The sequence below is a fragment of the Physeter macrocephalus genome, chromosome 3, assembly GCF_002837175.3.
Source record: "Physeter macrocephalus isolate SW-GA chromosome 3, ASM283717v5, whole genome shotgun sequence".
In the NCBI taxonomy this organism is placed as follows: Eukaryota; Metazoa; Chordata; class Mammalia; order Artiodactyla; family Physeteridae; genus Physeter; species Physeter macrocephalus.
In genome coordinates, this window is record NC_041216.1 from 7,797,975 (window position 1) to 7,821,126 (window position 23,152).

A 23,152-nucleotide genomic window follows, 5' to 3' on the forward strand; every position below is an offset into this window, starting at 1 on the left:
ACTTAATATTGTTTGTAATAGTAAAAAGTTGAAAATAATATACACACATGTAAAAGAGGAATCTGATTAACTTATAGTACAGCCATACAATAAAATACTGAGTACCCACTAGAAAGGATGCAATAGGTCCATATCCACTAACACAGAATATATCTAGGCAGTTGTATGAAAAAAGCAAGAACAGCATTCATAGGATACATAAATCCCCACCCATGACATAGAGATATACACTTACACTCATAGAAAAAAGTCTGGAAAGATATATATTACACGTTTAAAACTGATTCTCTTGGAGAATGGTAAAGGCTTTTATTTTCTGCTTTATTCATTTTTGTATTACAAAATAGAATGTATTACTTTTATAATCTAAGAAACAAAGTTTCTTCTAAGAAAACCATATAACAATGGAAAAAATATGAAGAGAAAATTAAGAGACTCTGTAAACAAAGTAGAAACCTTTACTGAGTGATAAGTTCAATATGATCCACACATACACAAAGCATGGCTATATTTCAACATAATAACTATGAGAAAAAATATTTAAAGAAAAGAGTAAGATTCTTACAATTCAGATTAACTTTATTAAAATACTAACAGGGTGTGATAAGATCTAAACTTAAATCAAATTGGACCATCACATTAATTAGCCCTAACTAATCACTGTTATAGATTAATGTTTTCTCTAGACATTTATTATCTATCTAAAGACATACTGGTTTCTTTCTAGAACGGTACTTACAGTTCTCTACAATTTCATCAAAAACTGCACCAGTTTTCTGCTCAAACTGAAAAAGCAAAAAAAGAAAAAGTAACATTATTATCATATTCTTCATTCATACCCTTTAGTGTCCCTCCTTGCTCTCCTTAGAGCTGTAATCCTCAACCCAAAGTATATGAATTCACAACAACATAAACAAAACCACCACCAAACAGAGTAAAGTAAAATTCAGAATGAATAAAAGGGTTCTCAGGCCAAAGCCCACAACCCCAAAATGAAGACATAAATACACGCCCTCACTATAAAAAAGCTACGGGCTTCCCTGGAGGCGCAGTGGTTGAGAGTCCACCTGCCGATGCAGGGGACACGGGTTTGTGCCCCAGTCTGGGAGGATCCCACGTGCCACGGAGCAGCTGGGCCCGTGAGCCACGGCCACTGGGCCTGCGCATCCGGAGCCTGTGCTCCGCAGCGGGAGAGGCCATGGCAGTGAGAGACCCGTGTACCGCAAAAAAAAAAAAAAAAAAAAGGCTACTTATTTTATTTTTTTAAGGTTTTTTAAAAAACTGAAGTATAGTTGGCTTACAATGTTTCAGGTGTACAAAAAAGTGATTCAAAAAAGCTACTTATTTTTCAAAAATCACTTTTCTATCACAAAATACAGAGGATCATATACTTTTGTAATAATAATAATAATAAACAGCCAACAGTTACTGAGAACTTACTAACAACACTTACTATTAAGAACTATGTAAAACTTCTAATCAACACTGAACAGAACAGGGCTTCCCTGGTGGCGCATTGGTTAAGAATCTGCCTGCCAATGCAGGGGACACGGGTTCGTGCCCTGGTCCGGGAAGATGCCACATGCTGCGGAGCAACTAAGCCCGTGTGCCACAACTACTGAGCCTGTGCACTAGAGCCTGCAAGCCACAACTACTGAGCCTACGCTCTAGAGCCCGTGCTCTGCAACAAGAGAAGCCACTGCAATGAGAAGCCCGCGCACCCAACAAAGAGTAGCCCCCGCTCGAGGCAACTGAAGAAAGCCTGCGTGCAGCAATGAAGACCCAACGCAACCAAAATTAATTAATTTTAAAAAAAACTGAACAGAACAACCAGTGTCAATAGGTTTTGCTCTTAGGCTAAAGCCAGAAATCTGCTCTTTAATATTTATTTATTTATTTTTGGCTGCGTCGGGTCTTAGTTGCAGCACGCGGGATCTTTCGTTGTGGCACTCAGGCTCTTCATTGCAGTGTGCAGGCTTAGTTGCCCTGTGGAATGTGGGATCTTAGTTTCCTGACCAGGGATCGAACCAGCGTCCCCTGCATTGCAAGATGGATTCTTAACCACTGGACCACCAGGCAAGTCCCTCTGCTTCTCTTTAAATGAAAGTATGCCATATTACAGGAATGGTTCCTTTTTGAGTATGTTAGGGCCCAAGACAGAAGCAGAGCCAAGTCTGACGTAATTTCAGGCCTTTAAAACAGACACGGGGGAAAAATGTAAAGCAGCAGCAACTCCACCCAGAAGCTAATAAAGACACTACTAGCATGTCTTACTCCTAGTCTTTAAAGGTCTCCTCACTTTGGCAAGTTTGAGCATTCCAACCTCATGCTTCTCTACCTACTACTCATCAATGAGGCAAAAACAGAAGCAAGTCAGCTTTGTGATACACCTTGCCTACTAAGCTACAGAGTGAATCTCCCCATTCAAGGAAAAAACTTCAGGAAAAAAGAACTACCTATCTACATACATAACTACAGATGAAACACAACACGACAGCTAGCTAACACTCATAAATGTGAACAGACAGACGACTGAGGAGCCCAGGTTTCTGAAAGAAATTAACTATGGGAAAGAGAAGGCTCAAGGTGAATTAACAGAATAACCACTCCAGAAGGAAACAATTTACAGAAAACAAACTTCTAAAAAATATTTTAATTGATATCTGAGATATCTGAGAGGCTACTGATACAAAAAACTAAACATGAGAAACTATTTAGATGGGCCATGAAAAGGAGACATGAGAAAATATTTGGAAACAAGAAAATGGCAGCAAAAATAAAAATCTTACTGGACAAGCTAACGACAGAGTTCTCAATCAGTTTCCAAAAAACAGAAAGTCAAAGAGTTGGAAGATATTTTATATTGAAAACATGGAAAATTAAACGATTAGGTGTAAAAGAAATCTCAAAGGCAAATCCAAAGAAGAGAATAATAGACAGGTGAAATAACAGAAGAAAATTTCCCTGAACTAAATAAATGAATATTTGAGATTGAATGGGTCCACCAAATAACGAAGAGAAAGCGAAAAAAAAAGATACATCCTGGTGAAATTTCAGAGTTTCCAAAAGCAAACAAAAAGAGAAAATAAAAAATTATAGTGCAGGTGATTCATTAAACACATTTAACATAACTGAATTCAATGATATGAACACAAAAAGAAAGCAAAGAAAAGAAATAGTAAAGGTCATTCTACCTACCATTCCACTCAATGAGCTATGCTCTAGAATAAAAGGGAAATGGGAGATGTGACTCTGCAAGCCAAAGAATGAAAGCACTTGTCTGCACTGAAAGGGATCCGAGGGTGGTAGGATGAATTGGAAGATTGGGATTGACATATATACACCATTGATACTACATATAAAACAGATAACTAATGAGAACCTACTGTACAGCTCAGGAAATTCTACTCAGTGCTCTGTGGTGACCTAAATGGGAAGGAAATCCAAAAAAGAGGGGATATATGTATATGTATAGCTGATTCATTTTGCTGTACAGTAGAAACTAACACAACATCGTAAAGCAACTATACTCCAACAAAAATTATAAAAATAAAATATGTAAGAAAAAAAAAGAAGGGGATCCGAGTGTTTGAAGATAATGCACTTTTTGTACAATACTGCCTTTCCTTTTTCTGGTAATGAAAATGTTCTAACATTGATGTGGCTGCACAACTGTGAAAATACTAACAGCTACTGAATTATGCACTTTAAATGGGGGAACTGCATGACATATGAATTACATCTCTATTAAGCTGTTTTAAAACCACATTGAGAAAAATACTTCTATGAAGTTTAGGTATTAAAAACCAAAAGGCACTACTGAAACAAGTTTAACAGGGTGATGTTATGTGGGCATATACCAGTATTTTTTAAAGAGTAATTTTTAAAATATACATTCAAATGTGTTAAATAAATAATGTTTAATACAATGAAGTCCCTCAAGTACAATTTTCTGTGTGATGAGGTTACCTCATTTTAGTGCTAACCTCTTTATGTATTTGAACTTCTTGATAAGGCAGAGAATCAATTAAGGGAGAGTATATCTTTGACTCATTTTGATTTTGTTGTTTTTTTCTTCTTAAAAATTTTTTTAAATTTTATATTGGAGTACAGTTGATTTACAATGTTGTGTTTCAGGTGTACAGCAAAGTGACTCAGTTATACATATACACATGTCTATTCTTCTTCAAATTCTTTTCCCATATAGGTTACTACAGAGTATTGAGTAGAGCTCCCAGTGGTATATAATAGGTCCTTGTTGATTATTTTATATATAGTAGTATGTATGTTAATCCCAACCTCCTAATTTATCCCTCCCACCCACCTTTCCCCTTTGGTAACCTTAAATTTGGTTTTGAAGTCTGTGAGTCTCTTTCTGTTTTGCAAATAAGTTCATTTGTTTCATTTTTTTTGTTTCCACATATAAGTGATATCATATGATATTTATCTTTGACTTACTTCACTTAGTAAGATAATCTCTAGGTCCATCCATGATGCTGCAAATGGCATTATTTCATTCTTTTTTATGGCTGAGTTATATTTCATTGTATATATGTACATCTTCTTTATCCATTCATCTGTTGATGGACATTTAGGTTGCTTCCATGTCTTGGCTATTGTAGATAGTACTGCAGTGAACATTGGGGTGCATGTATCTTTTCAAATTATGGTTTTTTTCCAGATACATTCCCAGAAGCGGGACTGCTGGATCATATGGTAGCTCTAATTTTAGGTTTTTAAGGAACCTCCATACTGTTCTCCATAGTGGCTGTACCAATTTACATTCCCACCAACAGTGTAGCAGGGTTCCCTTTTCTCCAAACCTTCTCCAGAATTTATTATTTGTAGACTTTTTGAGGACGGCCATTCTGACTGGTGTGAGGTGATACCTCATTGTAGCGATTTACATTTCTCTAATAATTGGCGACGTTAAGCATCTTTTCATGTGCCTGTTGACCATGTATATGTCTTCTTTGGAGAAATGTCTATTGAGATCTTCTGCCCATTTTCTGATTGGGTTGTGTGTTTTTTTGAGTTTTTATTTGTTTTAATTCAAACCTGCTGGTGACTACTCACTTAACATTGCACAAGCAGGTAACACTAACATCACTCTCAATTATGGACTCCATCAGGACTCCAGAACACCTGCTTGGCCTATAATCTCACCAATGGGGTGACAACAAATGTACAAGTAATAAGACTTAGCTTTGTTACAATATAGTAATTTCACTAAATGTGTTTGGGTGCTTCTTGTCCAACCTGTATATTTATAAATAAGAAATTAGATACAAATAGTAATTTAGCTTTGAAATTAATGTACTACTCATCGCTCAAGTTTCATGAAAGATTTAATTGGACTTAAAAGCCAAGCTGACTTCAGGACTTCCCTGGTGGCGCAGTGGATGAGACTCCGAGCTCCCAATGCAGGGAACTAGATCCCGCATGCATGCTGCAACTGAGTTCGCATGCCACAACTGAGAAGCCCACATGCCGCAACTAAGGAGCTCTGGAGCCACAATTGAGGAGCCCGTTTGCCACAACTAAGACTTGGTGCGACCAAATAAATAAATAAATAAATATTTTTAAAAATCCATAATAAATATTTTGTATGGGCAAGGATTTTCTCACTACAAAACCTAAAATTAAAAAAATAAATGAATATAGGTATTAATTTAAGACAAAAAATTACCGGTTCATTTTTAGTTATCAAAATAGTCTCATAGGTTCTACCCATTCAAAACATATAACTGTCCATATTTAAACTTATAAAATAAATAACTTTAAGAGGTTTTTACTTTCAAATTTCCTTATCCACAAAATATAGTGATACTTACACCTTCCAGGATTGTTAGGATGATTAAATGAAAAGCATTTAGCATGGTACTTAGCAAATTGTAAATATACAGTAAATGTGAGCAATATGATTACACTAGTAAAAGATATCTTCCCTTGTTTTAAAAATTAGGGTTCACTACAACATTTCACTTGTAAAAATGTGTCCACTGCTTAAAATAAAAGGAAAGCACTGGGCAAATGTTTCAATCCTCTGTATTTCAAATATTAAGCACTGGGGATAAAGATTTTTACTTACAAAACAGAACATTCAAGTTCCCTAACCCTGGAGGAATCAAAAACCCCAATATATGGGGCTTCCCTGGTGGCGCAGAGGTTGAGAGTCCGACTGCCGATGCAGGGGACACGGGTTCGTGCCCCGGTTTGGGAAGATCCCACATGTCGCGGAGCGGCCAGGCCCGTGAGCCATGGCCGCTGAGCCTGCGCTCCGCAACGGGAGAGGCCACAACAGTGAGAGGCCCGCGTATTGCAAAAAAAAAAAAAAAAAAAAAAAAAAAAAAAATCCCAATATACTGTGAATTGATAAACACCACCCAGAGCCACCTGCAGAAAAAAATTTAAACATTAAAAAAATCAAAGTTAGAGGGAATTCCCTGGATGTCCAGTGGTTAGGACTCTGTGCTTCCACTGCAGGGGGCCCGGGTTTGATCTGTGGTCAGGGAACTAATTCCACATGCCACGTGGTGTGGCCAAAAAAAAAAAAAAATCACAGTTAGAAATTTATTGGGACTTCCCTGGTGGTCCAGTGGTAAGGAGTCCACCTTCCAATGCAGGGGACGGAGGTTCAATCCCTAGTCGGGGAACTAAGTTCCCACATGCCATGAGGCAACTAAGCTCACACGCCACAACTACTGAGCCCACGTGCCTCAACTAGAGAGCCCGCATGCTGCAAACTACAGAGCCCACGTGCCACAACTAGAGAGAGAAAACTCACACACCACAACTAGACAGAAGCCCGCGCACCGCAATGAAGATCTCACGTGCCGCAACTAAGACCCGATGCAGCCAAGAATAAAATAAATAATTTTTTTTAAAAAAGAAACTTATTGGATCCTAAACCAATAATTTTTATTTTAAAAAAGTTTATTTTCTCTTTGATCCTCCATACAACTTCACAAATTCCCTGGACATAACTGCTAGAATGCCTAATACCATAAACACTTTTCTCAAACTGGTTTTAATATTTGTAACAATTTGAGAGTTTATATGATAAACTTATTCAATGAAAACTAAACAACAGACCAATAGCTGTAAAATAGTTCAGGGAGTTGAAGGTGGATTTTTCAATGATTAAGCAGATACTGAAAACTATCAAATGTGCTTCAGCATCTTCTTCTCTAAAACCTACTCTTTTCACCTTTTTTCATTTTAGTAGGAGCCCCAACACGCTGGAAGTCAAACAAGAACTCTCAAAACTTTTCCTCCATTCTCTTCAACTGATCAGTAGTAAGAACTATCATTTATATTTCTAACACATCTTAGGGTTTTAGATAAACCACTACTCTCCATGATGAGCTAACCTATACAGGAGATCAGGAAAGACAAAGAAACACTGTTCCGTAATTCAAGATCTGAAGGATGACTAAGCATTAAAACAGGTGAAAAGATGGGAGAAAAGATTCAAGAAAAGAACAGCAAATGTAAAGGTTCTTAGCAGGAGAAAAAATAGAGAATTCAAAAAACAGCAAGACTAGGTGTTTAAGAATTCTGGGAGTAAAGCAGGTCAGCACTGTAAAATAAAGCTGATGACAAATCATGGGCCAAACACTGGACATTCTTCACAGACAGGGTGACCACATATTCCAGTTAGCCAAAAGCATCTCAGCTTAGGCCTATCAGCCCCATGTAACTGTTAATGTGCTCCCTTTCACTCTCAAAAGTGTCTCAGTTTGGGACTTCCTTGGCAGTCCAGTGGTTAAGACTCCCCGCTTCCAATGCAGGGGGCGCAGGTTTTGATCCCTGGTCGGGGAACTAGGATCCCACATGCCACAGGGTGCAGCCAAAAAAAAAAAGCAAAGAAAAAAAAGTCTCAGTTTGGTCACCCTAAGTATTAGTCATGTTTAGACACTGGACTTTATCCTAAGAAAAAAAACTGAAGAAGACGGCAAGAAGGAAGATTCGTGTTCTGAAAACAATTACTCTATGGAGTAAGGTTATTTCTTACTCCTACCCAAAGTTCTCATCATACCATTCTCATATTGTTTTCTTTCTACTGGGAATGACTATCTGATAAAATTCCAATGCTACTGCTGGGTTTTTTTTGTTGTTTTTTTTTCTGCCATGCCGCGCAGCTTGCAGGATCTTAGTTACCCAACCAGGGATTGAATCGGAGCCACTAGCAGTGGAAGCGTGGAGTTCTAACCACTGGACCACCAGGGAATTCTCTCCAATGCTTCTTTAAAATACAGCTCTTCAATAAAGGCCTTTTCTGATAACCCATTTAGAATTCTTGACTCCTTCTCTGTAGCACCTGATTCATATTTCATTTACAGTCACTTGTGGCGCAGTTAACTTATGTATGTGTCAGTATCACTTTCTAGAAAAATCTTTTTTATCGTGGGATACCTATAGGCCCTAGCACATTGTGTTGTATAATCTCTCAATATATTTTATATAAAGTGAATACCATAACTTCACATTTCTTAGTATTTGTTATGCAAAACCTTCAAGGGGCCCTAAGGAAAAAAGAGTTCTGTGATCAGATATTTTTTCCAAATATAATATTATAGATCTTTTCCACCACTTGGCATGAAGTTTTATTCATCATCCTCAATTTGGTAGGAAAAAGATGTTATCTCATTTAAATTTGCATTTTGCTGTTTTATTTACATTTAATTGCTTTCATTTTCATTTATGAAATTTTGAAGAATCTTTCTATATAGTTATTAACCATCTGTGATTATCATTTCTATCAACTGCCTGATTACAGAATTTTTTAGATTACCTGAGGCAATGGTTCACAAACCATAATGATTAGTGGTCAATACTTAGCAAGAACCTTACCCTGTGCCTGGTCTTTTTCAAGCACTTTACATGACTTAATTCAATTTAACCTCCTCAAAATCTCATCAAGTAAGTACAGTTAACACCTCTTATTTTGTAGGTGAAGAAATGGAGGCACTGAGAGTTTAAAAGTATACACACATAGAGCTGTGAAAAAGGCTCTCCAGAAAAAAGCCCAAACTTCTGACCCTCCACAATCTGGCCCTACTTCCTCTACTGCTTCATTTTTTCCTGCCTTCATATACCCATTACGTCCCCATCCCCAAAGCAACTGTTCTAGCTAATGACCTATAGCTCACCCAATCCATCACATAGTTTCATCTCTCTAGACCACTGTGCAGTGTTGAAGCTTCTCCAGTCTTAAATCAATAGCTAATACCTACTCAGCCTTCATGCCTAAACTAAAGTTACAACTTTTTAACGATGCCATAATCTCACATAATCCACAAACACCCAACATCCTGAACAAGGCAGAATTCACAACTCTTTCCCAGCTCTACACCTACAGATGCATCTATGACAGCAACTATAAAAACTTTACTCCCAAGTTAGGGATTCTGTAAGAAATCAAGTACCCATCCACATCTCTGAAGCTGTACCATGAAATATCCCACTGACAGGGGTTATATAAACCTGGAGTTGTAACCCCATTTTGGAGACTATCTAAAAAAGGAACAATAAACACTGTCTACATAAAAGCCTTTAACGTTTTACAAAAAGTAAAAATAATCTAGTTAGTTTCTTTCAACAGAACCTAAATGAAATCAAGACTCATAAAGAATTAGAGATTCCACATTTCTCAAAGCAGGGAATCACTTCTCGGCCTTTTGGCTAAGATCAAGTGTAGTATCTGTTCTTATCAGTTCAAAGCAGCAAGAAAGTTAAAGCATATTCTAGTCTAGAGAGATTTGTGTCTGTTCCATACTGCTGTAAGCCTAGCATCTACAACAATGCCTAACATACAGAAGATCAATAAATGTTGGCTGAACAAAATAATTACTTTTACTAGTTAATAAGTATTTAAAATTCATTTTATATTAAAAACTTAAACATCCTAAGTTTACTTTAAAATTTGTAAGAATCTCAAAAATTAAGCAGGAGCGTCAAATAGTTTTTATGCTTGCAACAGACCACTCCAAATTAAATGTCCAATCCTCTTCCCTCAACCCCACAACTGTAATGCTAGTCTTTTTTCCCTATTGCTACTCCAATTCAAACATCCTTTACTTAAAGCTTCAAATTTATTCATACTGATAATCTTTATACTCATTTTATCAACTTGGAAAATATAACAAATTTCCTATGGGAAAAACATACTTTTTATACAGGAAGTGCTCACTTTGCACTGTAGTGCGGGACCATAAAAATGACTTTGCAATCTGAAATCAAGCAAAGCAATCTGAATAATCAAAGGGAAAAAATTACATTGTTCTGTTTAAGACTCTTACTGTCAGTTAAAATCTATAGAGAAATGAAGAATACTGTGTAATATTTACTATTTTATAATTTAAAACATAAGAAACACTGAAAATCAGTATTTTGTTTCTTTGTAAAAACCTTACCAAGAAAATAAGACAGTGCTTACCTCCTTCTTTTCCTCATATAACTTATGATACAGAATAAGTATGTCTTCCAAGCCTTGGCAAAATGTCATAAATCTTTCCAAGTTTGGTTGGACATGCAACATTTTATCCTTTGCCCTTTCAATCTTGTCATATATTTCCAAGAGTTCCTTTAACGTGATATTTTTGCCAGTCACTTCCTCTGAGACATCTTCATCCTTTCTGTCACAATCACTTTTCTTCATTTATGTTCATAAATTTGCCTTTACTAAGTTCCTCAGACTTTATATCTATATTCTCCACCTTATGACCATTTCATGATCCTATGTCTTCCATCACATAAATTACTGATGAGATTGCCTTCCAAAACAGACCTATCCCACATTAAATAGTTGATGATCAATTATTTGCTCAACTAATCTTTGGAATCTGGGAGTAAAATTCTCAACAGCATCCCTATCTGCTCTAGCAGCTTTAAACCATGCTGATTCTGAAATGAAACCAGCCTTTACTGGTAATGAAAATTTCTTCAGTCTCCTTGTAATTAGTTTTCTTTCAATGCAGCTTGGCATGAATGCTAGCCAAAGTGATTGAGATGTTTCTATTACAATTTAAACCATATGATGTTGAAGCAATTTTACCTTATTTTTTATATTCATCTCATGTTTTCAATACAGTTCATACCAAACCTTCATACAGGAAAAGTACTTGTCCTATCTTCACTACCTGCCACTATTTTCAAATGTTCTATAACATCCAATTTTTCAGATCTAGTATTATCACCTTTCATTTGTTTGATGAACTTCCATCTTTGCTGGTCAACTCTCTCCTTTGAGTGTCCAGTTTTGTAAAATGTCACATGAATTTATCATTGGAAAACAAGGAGGTAACATATCTGTACACTTTGCTATCTGTACAAAAAATGAATAACAGACGCACAGTGACCAACCTCCAACAGACTTTGAGAGAAGTAATGTGACTGGTCACCAATTATGATGGGCATCTATCTATTGATATATGTAGTGATTTGTGAATTGAAGTGCGAGCATCCAAGTTTATACACTACACAATTATTCACAGTTAACATACCATGGTAAATGACAGCTGAACTGTGTTGTTAGGTGACCGGTGTTTTTTAACTAAACTATACCAACAGAAATTCGAGCATATCAGAAGTCTGCAAAGTGAAGACTGACTGTACAGAGAAAAAAAAATGTAAGTATGTAGTTAGATGTGGAAAATATTTGCTGTCAAATATGTAATAGGTCTCAATAAAGACTGTTAGCATCAGTAGAATTTCTTTCTAGATGCTGCTCTGCTACTAATTCACTAACAGACCTTAAGCTAGAAACTTAACTCTTCAGGGGCTCAAATCCTTCAACCCATATAAATGAATGAAGTTGGTCTACAATATCCTAAAAGTTCACTCCAAACTCTCAAACTTGATGCTCACAATTCACTTCAAGCTGGGCATAAACTAAAAACTCAAACTAGTGTAACGGAGACTGAAAACTTGATGAAGACACTAAAAAAAGTAGACCTCACTCTCTCTCCTTAGGTGCTTTTTTCCCAATTAAATGACTTAAGATATTGACAAGTCTTCCCTTAAAATGGAATCAAATCCATACTCCTTTCACATCTGTATTCATTCTAAAATTTATGTAAAGTAAAATATAATAATAATTTCCACTAAAATTACTTTGACATGAACAAAAACTTAAATAGGCTTGATTTCTGCAACAAAACAAAACTGACTCACTATCAACTTACTATAAGTATACTTAGTGTTTGTAATTAGTATCTCGTGTGCTGTCAGCACACTTTATTAGTAGAGTTTTTTAAGTGCTATGAAGAAAACCAGAGTTATAATTAGAAGCAACTGAAGTGGACTTTCCTGGTGGTTAAGAACCCGCCTGCCAATGCAGGGGACACAGGTCTGAGCCCTGTTCCGGGAAGAACCCACATACCGCGGAGCAACTAAGCCCCTGCACCACAACTACTGAGCCTGCGCTCTAGAGCCTGCGACCCACAACTACTAAGCCCGCATGCCACAACTACTGAAGCCCACGTGCCTAGAGCCTGTGCTCCGTAACAAGAGAAGCCACTGCAATGAGAAGCCCACGCACCGCAACAAAGAGTAGCCTCAAATCGCCGCAACTAGAGAAAAGCCCACACGCAGCAACGAAGACCCAACGCAGCCAAAAATTAATTTTAAAAAAAGAAACAACTGAAGTAAGCTGGATTTTACAAATTCATAATTCTATGAAATGAAGCAACTGAATTAATTTCATATTCAGAATTATATTGAACTCAGACAACAGAAATGTATTACTAAAGATTCACAGAATGTATCATTTCACTGCTTAATTAACATGCATATTTTAATGGAAAAGACATTTGTTCAAATAGCTACAAAAACCTAATAAGTAAAATGGACAATATTTATCACCAAATATAGACAGAGTATAGATGCTCAGTCATCGCTGAGAAAGAAACTTCAAATAAAAATGCCTCAAATCGCCGCAACTAGAGAAAAGCCCACACGCAGCAACGAAGACCCAACGCAGCCAAAAATTAATTTTAAAAAAAGAAACAACTGAAGTAAGCTGGATTTTACAAATTCATAATTCTATGAAATGAAGCAACTGAATTAATTTCATATTCAGAATTATATTGAACTCAGACAACAGAAATGTATTACTAAAGATTCACAGAATGTATCATTTCACTGCTTAATTAACATGCATATTTTAATGGAAAAGACATTTGTTCAAATAGCTACAAAAACCTAATAAGTAAAATGGACAATATTTATCACCAAATATAGACAGAGTATAGATGCTCAGTCATCGCTGAGAAAGAAACTTCAAATAAAAATCAGACTCGGGCTTCCCTGGTGGCACAGTGGTTAAGAGTCCGCCTGCCGATGCAGGGGACACGGGTTCATGCCCCGGTCCAGGAAGATCCCACATGTCGCGAAGCCTGCGCGTCTGGAGCCTGTGCTCCGCAATGGGAGAGGCCACAAAAGTGAGAGGCCCACGTACCGCAAAAAAAAAAAAAATTCAAGACTCAACTGTTAAAAGCTATCATCCTAAGATAACTTCTTTTATGACTTTTTTCACAACAGCTAAGGAGAAAATTAAGCTATCCAGATTTAAAAAGGAAAAAGAAAAGTCATTTTTGAATAGGTGGACAATGTCTCCCTTTCAATCTGAATATGTATTGATAGAATGCTACATTTACCCTGAAACATAAACTAAGGAAGAAGAAAAATACATGCTCCCATGATTCTTTCTAATATGTTTGAAACTGGTTAGCTATACTTTTGCAATCAAATTTTCTACTCCAAAATAATATATAAATTTGGTTCCTCATTTGGAAGCTCAGGTACATTTATTATAAAATTCATGGGACTTCCCTGGCAGTCCAGTGGTTAAGACTCCAAGTTTCCAATGCAGGGGGTGAGGGTCCAATCCCTGGTTGGGGAACTAAGATCTCACATGTCAGATGGCCGAAACAAAACAGAAAAAAATAATATTCACTGGTATTAAGATCCCACAGGCCGCACAGTGCGGCCAGAAAAAAACAAAAGCAAAAAAACAAAAAAATAATAATAAAATTCGTGATATCCCTCAAGGGAAATATCTTCACTGCTTCCTAATATCTACAACAAATACAAACTTGTAAATTATAAAACTTACAACAAATAAAAGTTTTCTTCAATTATTTAAGGTAAAAATAAAAACCTCCGATCCCTGACATCAATCAAGGTGCAAACTGACACAATCCAAAAAAGTAAAAATCAATCCGAAGAAATCTCCTAAATCATATATTGACAAAAAAACTGAAAAGTTAACTGATGTCTAGCTTCAAAGTATTTGTGGAATGAAAAAACAAAGGCAAACAAAGATTACTCAGCATACAAATATCTGCCGCCATCTAAGAAACCTTTGAAAAAGAAAACCCCAGAAGCAGTGGTTCTCTACATGTGGTTCTTAAGACCATAAGGGTCCCAGAATCCTTTCAGGAGTCCCCCAAAGTCAAAACTATTTTCACAGTAATACTAAGACATTCCTGGTATTTTTATTACCATGTTGACATTTGCACTAATGGTACAAAATCAATTCTGGGTACAACTACTGGCCCCTTAGGCAGTAGCACCAAACTGTACTGGTCGTTGAGTGTATTCATCACTGCCCAATAATGGCTGTCATGCATATATATTAGAAAGAAAATATGATTTAAATATTTAAAATTTCTTAAGAGAGTATCTTGTAGAACTAACCAGACATGATCAAGCACTTCTATTTAAAGAATAACTTAAAAGCAAGCCCAGTCAGTTCAAGTTTAATTGAAATTAAAATATTAATTCCTTTAGTCATAACCCACTAACTTTTTCTATCACGAAAGACATTTACAAAATCTAAGTTTTTTGTGTTTTTTCCAAAGTCACAATAAATGTATGGTAATAAGATTGTATGTAATTACACTTTAGAGTAACATTTAATATATTAAACAAGATAATATAGGTAGAGGCCAGAAGGATCAAACTTAAGTTGTCACTAAAAAAAATAATTTCTAACTAAATTTTCATAGTTCTTACACCTTACTGTGTAATGTTATGTTAATCGCAGATAATCTGACAGACCAGTAAAAAAGAAACCAATAAAAATATGTCTAACAAGATTGAAAACTTACTATTTCTGGATCATTCACCTTATAAAAAAACGAGAGTGGGGACTTCCCTGGTGGCGCAATGGTTTAGAATCCACCTGCCAACGCAGGGGACACGGGTTCGAGCCCTGGTCCGGGAAGATCCCACATGCCACGGAGCAACTAAGCCCGTGCGCCACAACTACTGAGCCTGAACTCTAGAGCTCGCGAGCCACAATTACTGAGGCCGTGTGCCACAACTACTGAAGCCTGCGCGCCTAGAACCCGTGCTCCACAACAAAAGAAGCCACCGCAATGAGAAGCCTGTGCACCGCCACGAAGAGTAGCCCCCGCTCGTTGCAACTAGAGAAAGCCCACACACAGCAACAAAGAACCAACGCAGCCAAAAATAAATAGATTTTTTTTAAAAGAGAAAAACGAGAGTTATTTGTCTTTTTCTTTTGGTGGGGGGGTACGCGGGCCTCTCACTGCTGTGGCCTCTCCCGCCGTGGAGCACAGGCTCCGGACGCGCAGGCCCAGCAGCCACGGCTCATGGGCCCAGCTGCTCTGTGGCATGTGGGATCCTCCTGGACCGGGGCACGAACCCATGTCCCCTGCATCGGCAGGCGGACTCTCAACCACTGTGCCACCAGGGAAGCCCTATTTGTCATTTTAAATGAACTTTTTGTTAAATGCATACAGGCATACCTTGTTTTATTACGCTTCATTTTATCGCACTTTACACATTAAGTTTTTTACAAATTGAAGATTTGTGGCAACCCTGCATCAAGTCAGCCTATCAGCACCCTTTTTCCAAAAGCTTCTCACTTTCTGTCTCTGTGTCACATTTTGGTAGTTCTCACAATATTTCAATTTTTTCATTATTATTATATTTTTACAGTGATCTGTGATCAGTGACCTTTGATATTAACATTGTAATTTTTTCAGGGTGTCATGAACTACAGCTATATAAGACAGTGAATTTAACTGATAAGTGTGTGTTTTCTGACTGCTCCACTAACCAGCCTCTCTATCCCTCTTCTCAGGCCTCCCTGTTCCCTGAGACACAACAATATTGAAATTAGGCCAGTCAATAACCCAACAATCACTTCTAAGTGTTCAAGTAAAAGGAAGAGCTGCACACCTCTTGTTTTAAATCAAAAACTAGAAATGATTAAGCTTAGTGAGGAAGACATGTCAAATGCTAACAGGGCAAAAGCTAGGCTTCTTGCACCAAACAGTTGGCCAAGATGTGAATGCAAAGGAGAAATAATTGTAGGAAATAAAAAGTGCTACTCCAGTGAACACACGAATGATAGGAATGCAGAACAGCCTTACTACTGATACGGAGAAAGTTTTAGTGGTCTGGAGAGAAGATCAAAGCAGCCACAACACTCCCTTAAGCCAAAACCTAATCCAGAGCAAGGCTCTAACTCTATCTTCAGTTCTATGAAGGCTGAGAGAGGTGAGAAAGCCACAGAAAAAAAGACTGAAGCTGGCAGAGGTTGGTTCATGGGGTTTAAGGAAAGAAGCCATCTCCATAACATCAAAGTACAAGGTGAAGCAGCAAGTACTGATGTAGAAGCTGCAGAAAGTTATCCAGAAGATCTAAGATAGTTAATGAAGGTGGTTACACTAAACAGCAGATTTTCAAGGTAGATGAAACAGCCTTCTACTGGAATAAGATGCTATCTAGGACTTCCATAATTAGAGAAGTCAATACCTCGCTTCAAAGTTTCAAAGGACAGGCTGACTCTCATGTAGGGGCTAATGTAGCTGGTGACTTGAAGTTGAAGCCAAAGCTCACTTACCATTCTGAAAATCCAAGGGCCCTTAAGAATTATGCTAAATCTACTCTGCCTGTGCTCTACAAATACAACAACAAAGCCTAGATGACAGCACATCTGTTGAAAAGATGGTTTACTATTTTAAGCCCACTGTCGAGACCTACTGTTCAGAAAAAAAAATTCCTTTCAAAATATTACTGCTCACTGACAATGCACCTGGTCACTCAAGAGCTCCAATGGAGATTAATGTTGTTTCGTGTCTGCTAACACAACATTCATTCGGCAGCCCATGGATAAGAGGTCACTGTGGCTTTCAAGTCTTATTACTTAAGAAATACATTTCATAAGGCTATAGCTGCAATAGACACTGATTTCCTCTGCTGGATCTGGGCAAAGCCAACTGGAAGCCTTCTGGAAAGGATTCACCATTCCAGATGTCATTAAGAACATTCATGATTCCTGGAAAGAGGTCAAAATATCAACATTAACAGGAGTTTGGAAGAAGTTGATTTCAACCTTCATGGATGACTTTGAAGGATTTAAGACTTTGGTAGAAGAAGTAATTGCAGATGTGGTAGAAACAGCAAGAGAAACAGAATGAGAATTGGACCCTGACAATGTGATTGAATTTCTGCAATCTCATGATGAAATTATAACCAAAAAGGAGTTACTCCTTAGGGATGAGCAAAAAAGTGGTTTCTTGAGAAGAAATCTACTACTGGTGAAGATGCTGTGAAGACTGTTGAAATAACAACAAAGGACTTAGAACATCATATAAACTTAGTTGATAAAGTAGTGATGGGGTTTGAGAGGAACAACTCCAATACTGAAATTTTACTGTGGGTAAAATGCTATCAAACAGCATTACATGCTAGAGAGAAATCGTTTGTGAAAGGAAGGGTCAATTCATGCAGCAAACTTAATTGTTGTCTTATTTTAAGAAACTGCCACAGTTGCCACAATCTTCAGCAATCACCACCCTGTTCAGTCAGCAGCCATCAACATCAAGGCAGGAGGCCCTTCCACCAGAAAGAATATGATTTGCTGAATGCTCAGATAATGGTTAGCATTTTTAAGCAATAAAATTTTTAAAAATTAAGGTATGCATATTGTTTTTTCAGATACAATGCTATTGCACACAATAGACTACAATACAGTATAACTTTCATATGCACTAGGAAACCAAAAATTCATGTGAGTTTCTTTGATATATTTGATTTATTACAGTAATCTGGAACTGAACACACAATATCTCTGAGATATGTCTATACGTGCTCTCTCTTCCCAAAAGTGAGGAAAAGACAATCTATATAAAATTTCCTAGCTAGAGAAACTGGATGAACTCAATCGTTTGTCTGTAAAACTCTTAACTAATGAAATTCTATAAAGGCTGTTTTAGAATTATTTAAAGATTAGCTGCTCCCTTTTTGAAAGGACATACATACACCTGAAACATACCTCTTTAAACCAAAAATATATAATAACTATATGTATGCATAAATTACATAAGAATTGATATGTATAATCTCAATTATAAGCACTTATGTAATATTCAAAATTTTAAATAATCATGTAACACTCTGATAAACAAAAAATAAAATTATAAGCCCAGATAAATTATACTATGTACACAATTAAAATATATACACATTGAATATAACTCTTTTTTAAAATAAATTTATTTATTTATTTTTGGCGGCACTGGGTCTTCGTTGCTGTGCGTGGGCTTTCTCTAGTTGCAGCGAGTGGGGGCTACTCTTCGTTGCAGTGTACGGGCTTCTCATTGCAGGGGCTTCTCTGGCTTCTCTTATGGAGCACGGGCTCTAGGTGTGCGGGCTTCAGTAGTTGTGGCACACAGGGCTCAGCAGTTGTGGTTCACGGCCCTACGGCGTGCAGGCTCAGTAGTTGCGGCTTGCGGGCTCTAGAATGCAGGCTCGGTAGTTGTGGTGCACGGGCTTAGTTGCTCTGTGGCATGTGGGATCTTCCCAGACCAGGGCTCCAACACATGTCCCCTGCATTGGCAGGCAGATTCTTAACCACTGCACCACCACAGAAATCCTTTGATCCACTTTCCATGTCAACTTAGCTTTTGGAGTAGCTTTAATCGTCCATATGCAATCAACTGCTTGGCCGGGTTTTGTTTTTTTCCTCTTGTTCTACATGATTAGAACGTACTGTTCCGTCAGCTTCTGACAGCTCACACTGGCCATCTCCTAGGTAGGTAAAGTCTGGATCTGGAATAACGAATATTTTGCTGGAAATCCCAGTCCTTCAAGTTCTTCATCAGAACTGAACTTAATCCACATGAATCTCCCTGGTGATTTAATTAATGGAGGGCTTTTCACACCACAGTAACGATCTACAAGTGGAGAGAAACCAAACGGCCCATCTTGAACTTCCAAGTGATCAAACCGACTTTCAAATGATGGTTCTATATAATAACGTTCATCAAAGGTCAACTCTGTTTTCTGACATGGAGCAGCTTCCAAAATGTAGATACATTCTTTGTTTGGTGGATATGAGTCAGGATAATTTGGTGAAGCAAAATGACCTCCATTGCTGGTTCAAACCCAAATCCCACACTGGGTTGCAGGAATGTGCTTGATTCCAATATTTTGTCCATCTTGGGTCTTTTGGCCACAGCAGTCCCTTCCACTACAAGTACTGTTATTAACAACACTTTGAGGACCGAGCAAAGCTGCTCCAGCGCCATGTTCCCGAGCTGCCCGGCGCTTCACGAGGGGCCAAGGCAGCGGCGGTGGAAGCGGGGGGCTCACAGCTCAGCGCAGCAGCAGCCCCACTCCGTCCCCATTGCCCACAACCAGGTTGCTCCCTGCGGGGTAGGCCTCAGCTCTGGTGCCCGCCATTCCCAAGCCTCTCGGCAGGCTCTCGTGCTGCCCCAGCCGCACGATGGGCGCCACCTCCTGCTCCACAGCGCTCCATCCCATCGACCGCCCTAGAGCCAGGGAGCGCAGACGCGAGGGACCAGACCTTTGCAGGCCAGTCTGCCTGCAGCCACAGTGCACACCCCGCTGAAGTGGCCTAATATAATTTTTTAAAAACAAAATGGCAACAACTGATAATACAATAAAGGTCTTTATCTTAGCCAACACACACACACACACACACACACACACACACACACACACACACACACACCCTTTACAAATATCCTAACTTCCAGAACTGTCCCTGGGAACAAAATAACAGATAAGAGCTTGAGAGAGAAGATGGCGGAAGAGTAAGACGCGGAGATCACCTTCCTCCCCACAGATACATCAGAAATACATCTAGGGCTTCCCTGGTGGCGCAGTGGTCGCGCATCCGCCTGCCGATGCAGGGGAACCGGGTTCGCGCCCCGGTCTGGGAGGATCCCCCGTGCCGCGGAGCGGCTGGGCCCATGGGCCATGGCTGCTGGGCCTGCGCGTCCGGAGCCTGTGCTCCACGACGGGAGAGGCCACGGCAGAGGGAGGCCCGCATACCACAAAAAAAAAAAAAAAAAAAAAAAAAAAAGAAATACATCTACACGTGCAACTTCTCCTATAGAACACCCACTGAACGCTGGCAGAAGACCTCAGACCTTCCAAAAGGCAAGAAACACCCCACGTACCTGGGTAGGGCAAAAGAAAAAAGAATAAACAGAGACAAAAGAATAGGGACGGGACCTTCACCAGTGGGAGGGAGCTGTGAAGGAGGAAAGGTTCCCACACACTAGAAGCGCCTTCATGGGCGGAGACTGCGGGGAGCAGAGGGGGAAGCTTCAGAGCTGCGGAGCAGAGCGCAGCAACAGGGTGCGGAGGGCAAAGCGGAGAGATTCCCGCACAGGATTGGTGCCGACCAGCACTCACCAGCCCAAAAGGCTTGTCTGCTCACCTGCCGGGAAGGGCGGGGGCTGGGAGCTGAGGCTTGGGCTTCGTCAGTCAGATCGTTGGATTGCAGGGAGAGGACTGGGGTTGGCTGCGTGAACACAGCCTGAAGGGGTTAGTGCACCACGGCTAGCCGGGAGCGAGTCCGGGAGAAGTCTGGAGCTGCCGAAGAGGCAAGAGACCTTTTCTTCCCTCTTTGCTTCCTGGGGCACGAGGAGAGGAGATTAAGCGTGCCGCTTAAAGGAGCTCCCGGGACGGGCGCGGAGCTGCCGAAGAGACAAGAAACTTTTTCTTGCCTCTTTGTTTCCTGGTGCGCGAGGAGAGGGGTTTAAGCGCACCGCGTAAAGGAGCTCCAGAAACAGGCGCAAGCCGCGGCTATCAGCGCAGACACCAGAGATGGGCATGAGAAGCTAAGGCTGCTGCCGCCACCAAGAAGCCTGTGTGCGAGCACAGGTCACTCTCCACACCTCCCCTCCCGGAAGCCTGTGCAGCCCACCACTGCCAGGGTCCCGGGATCCAGGGACAACTTCCCCGGGAGAAAGCATGGCATGCCTCAGGCTGGTGCAATGTCATGCCAGCCTCTGCTGCCGCAGGCTCACCCCGCATCCGTACCCCTCCCTACCCCCGGCCTGAGCCAGAGCCCCAGAATTAGCTGCTCCTTTAACCCCGTCCTGTCTGAGCGAAGAACAGATGCCCTCGGACGAGCTAAGTGCAGAGGCGGGGCCAAGTCCAAAGCTGAACCCCAGAAGCTGTGCGAACAAAGAGGAGAGGGGGAGGTCTCTCCCAGCAGCCTCAGGAGCAGCGGACTAAATCTCCACAACCAACTTGAAGTGCCCTGCATCTGTGGAATACCTGAATAGACAGCAAATCATCCCAAGTTGAAGAGGTGGACTTTGGGAGCAAGATATATTATTATTTTCCCCTTTTAATCTTTTTGCGAGTGTGTATGTGTGTGCTTCTGTGTGTGATTTTGTCTCTCTATAGCAAAGCTATAGAACTTTGCTTTCACCATTTGTCCTAGGGTTCTGACCGAACCGTTTTTGTGGTTTTTTTTACTTTTTAAAATGTTTCTTCTTCATAATTATTTTTCATTTTAATAACTTTATTTTATCCTACCTTAATTTTTCTTTCTTTCTTACTTTCTTTCTTCCTTCCTTTCTTCCCTCCCTTCCTCCCTCCCTTCCTCCCTATCTTTCTTCCTTCCTTCCTCTCTTCCTTCCTTCCTTCCTATCATTCTTTCTTCCTTTCTTTCTTCCTTTCTTCCTACCTTCCTTCCTTTCTTTCTTTCTTCCTTCCTTCCTTTCTTTCTTTCCTTTCAATTTTTTCTCCCTCTTATTCTGAGCCGTGTGGATTAAAGGCTCTTGGTGCTCCAGCCAAGCGTACCGGCTGTGTCTCTGAGGTGGGAGAACCAACTTCAGGACACTGGTCCACAAGAGACCTCCCACCTTCACGTAATATCAAATGGCAAAAATTTCCCAGAGATCTCCATCTCAACACCAAGACCCAGCTTCACTCAACGACCAGCAAGCTACAGTGCTGGACACACTATACCCAACAACTAGCAAAACAGGACTACAGCCCCATCCATTAGCAGAGAGGCTGCCTAAAATCATAATAAGGCTACAGACGCCCCAAAACACACCACCAGACTTGGACCTGCCCACCAGAAAGACAAGATCCAGCCTCATCCACCAGAACACAGGCACTAGACCCCCAACCAGGAAACCTACTCCACCCACTGAACCAACCTTAAGCACTGGGGAAAGACACCAAAAACAACGGGAACTACGAAACTGCAGCCTGCAAAAGGGAGAACCCAAACACAGTAAGCAAAATGAAAAGACAGAAAAACACACAGCAGATGAAGGAGCAAGGTAAAAACCCACCAGACCTAACAAATGAAGAGGAAATAGACAGTCTACCTGAAAAAGAATTCAGAATAATGATAGTAAAGATGATCAAAAATCTTGGAAATAGAGAAAATACAAGAAACATTTAACAAGGACCTAGAAGAAATAAAGAGGAAGCAAGCAACGAAGAACAACACAATAAATGAAATTAAAAATACTCTAGATGGAATAAATAGCAGAATAACTGAGGCAAAAGAAGAGGTAAGTGACCTGGAAGATAAAATAGTGGAAATAACTACTGAAGAGCAGAATAAAGAAAAAAGAATGAAAAGAACTGAGGACAGTCTCAGAGACCTCTGGGACAACATTAAACGCACCAACGTTCAAATTATAGGGGTCCCAGAAAAAGAAGAAAAAAGAAAGGGACTAAGAAAATATTTGAAGAGACTATAGTTGAAAATTTCAGGGCTTCCCTGGTGGCGCAGTGGTTGAGAGTCCGCCTGCCCATGCAGGGGACGCGGGTTCATGCCCCGGTCCGGGAAGATCCCACATGCCGCGGAGCAGCTGGGCCCGTGAGC

At 39.6% G+C, this 23,152-nt stretch overlaps 1 protein-coding gene and 1 pseudogene across 8 annotated transcripts in view; one reads left to right on the forward strand and one right to left on the reverse strand.

Moving 5' to 3' along the window:
• Positions 1 to 23,152, reverse strand: part of ZMYM4 (zinc finger MYM-type containing 4) — a 207,923-nt gene that overhangs the window by 112,735 nt on the left and 72,036 nt on the right. For all 8 annotated transcript variants that reach the window (XM_055082993.1, XM_055083008.1, XM_055082992.1 and 5 more), the window contains exon 2: positions 740 to 785. In XM_055082993.1, the coding sequence (XP_054938968.1) occupies positions 740 to 785 (46 nt within the window). The remainder of the gene's footprint in view (positions 1 to 739; positions 786 to 23,152) is intronic.
• LOC112065344 (uncharacterized) lies at positions 9,668 to 9,794 on the forward strand (annotated as a pseudogene).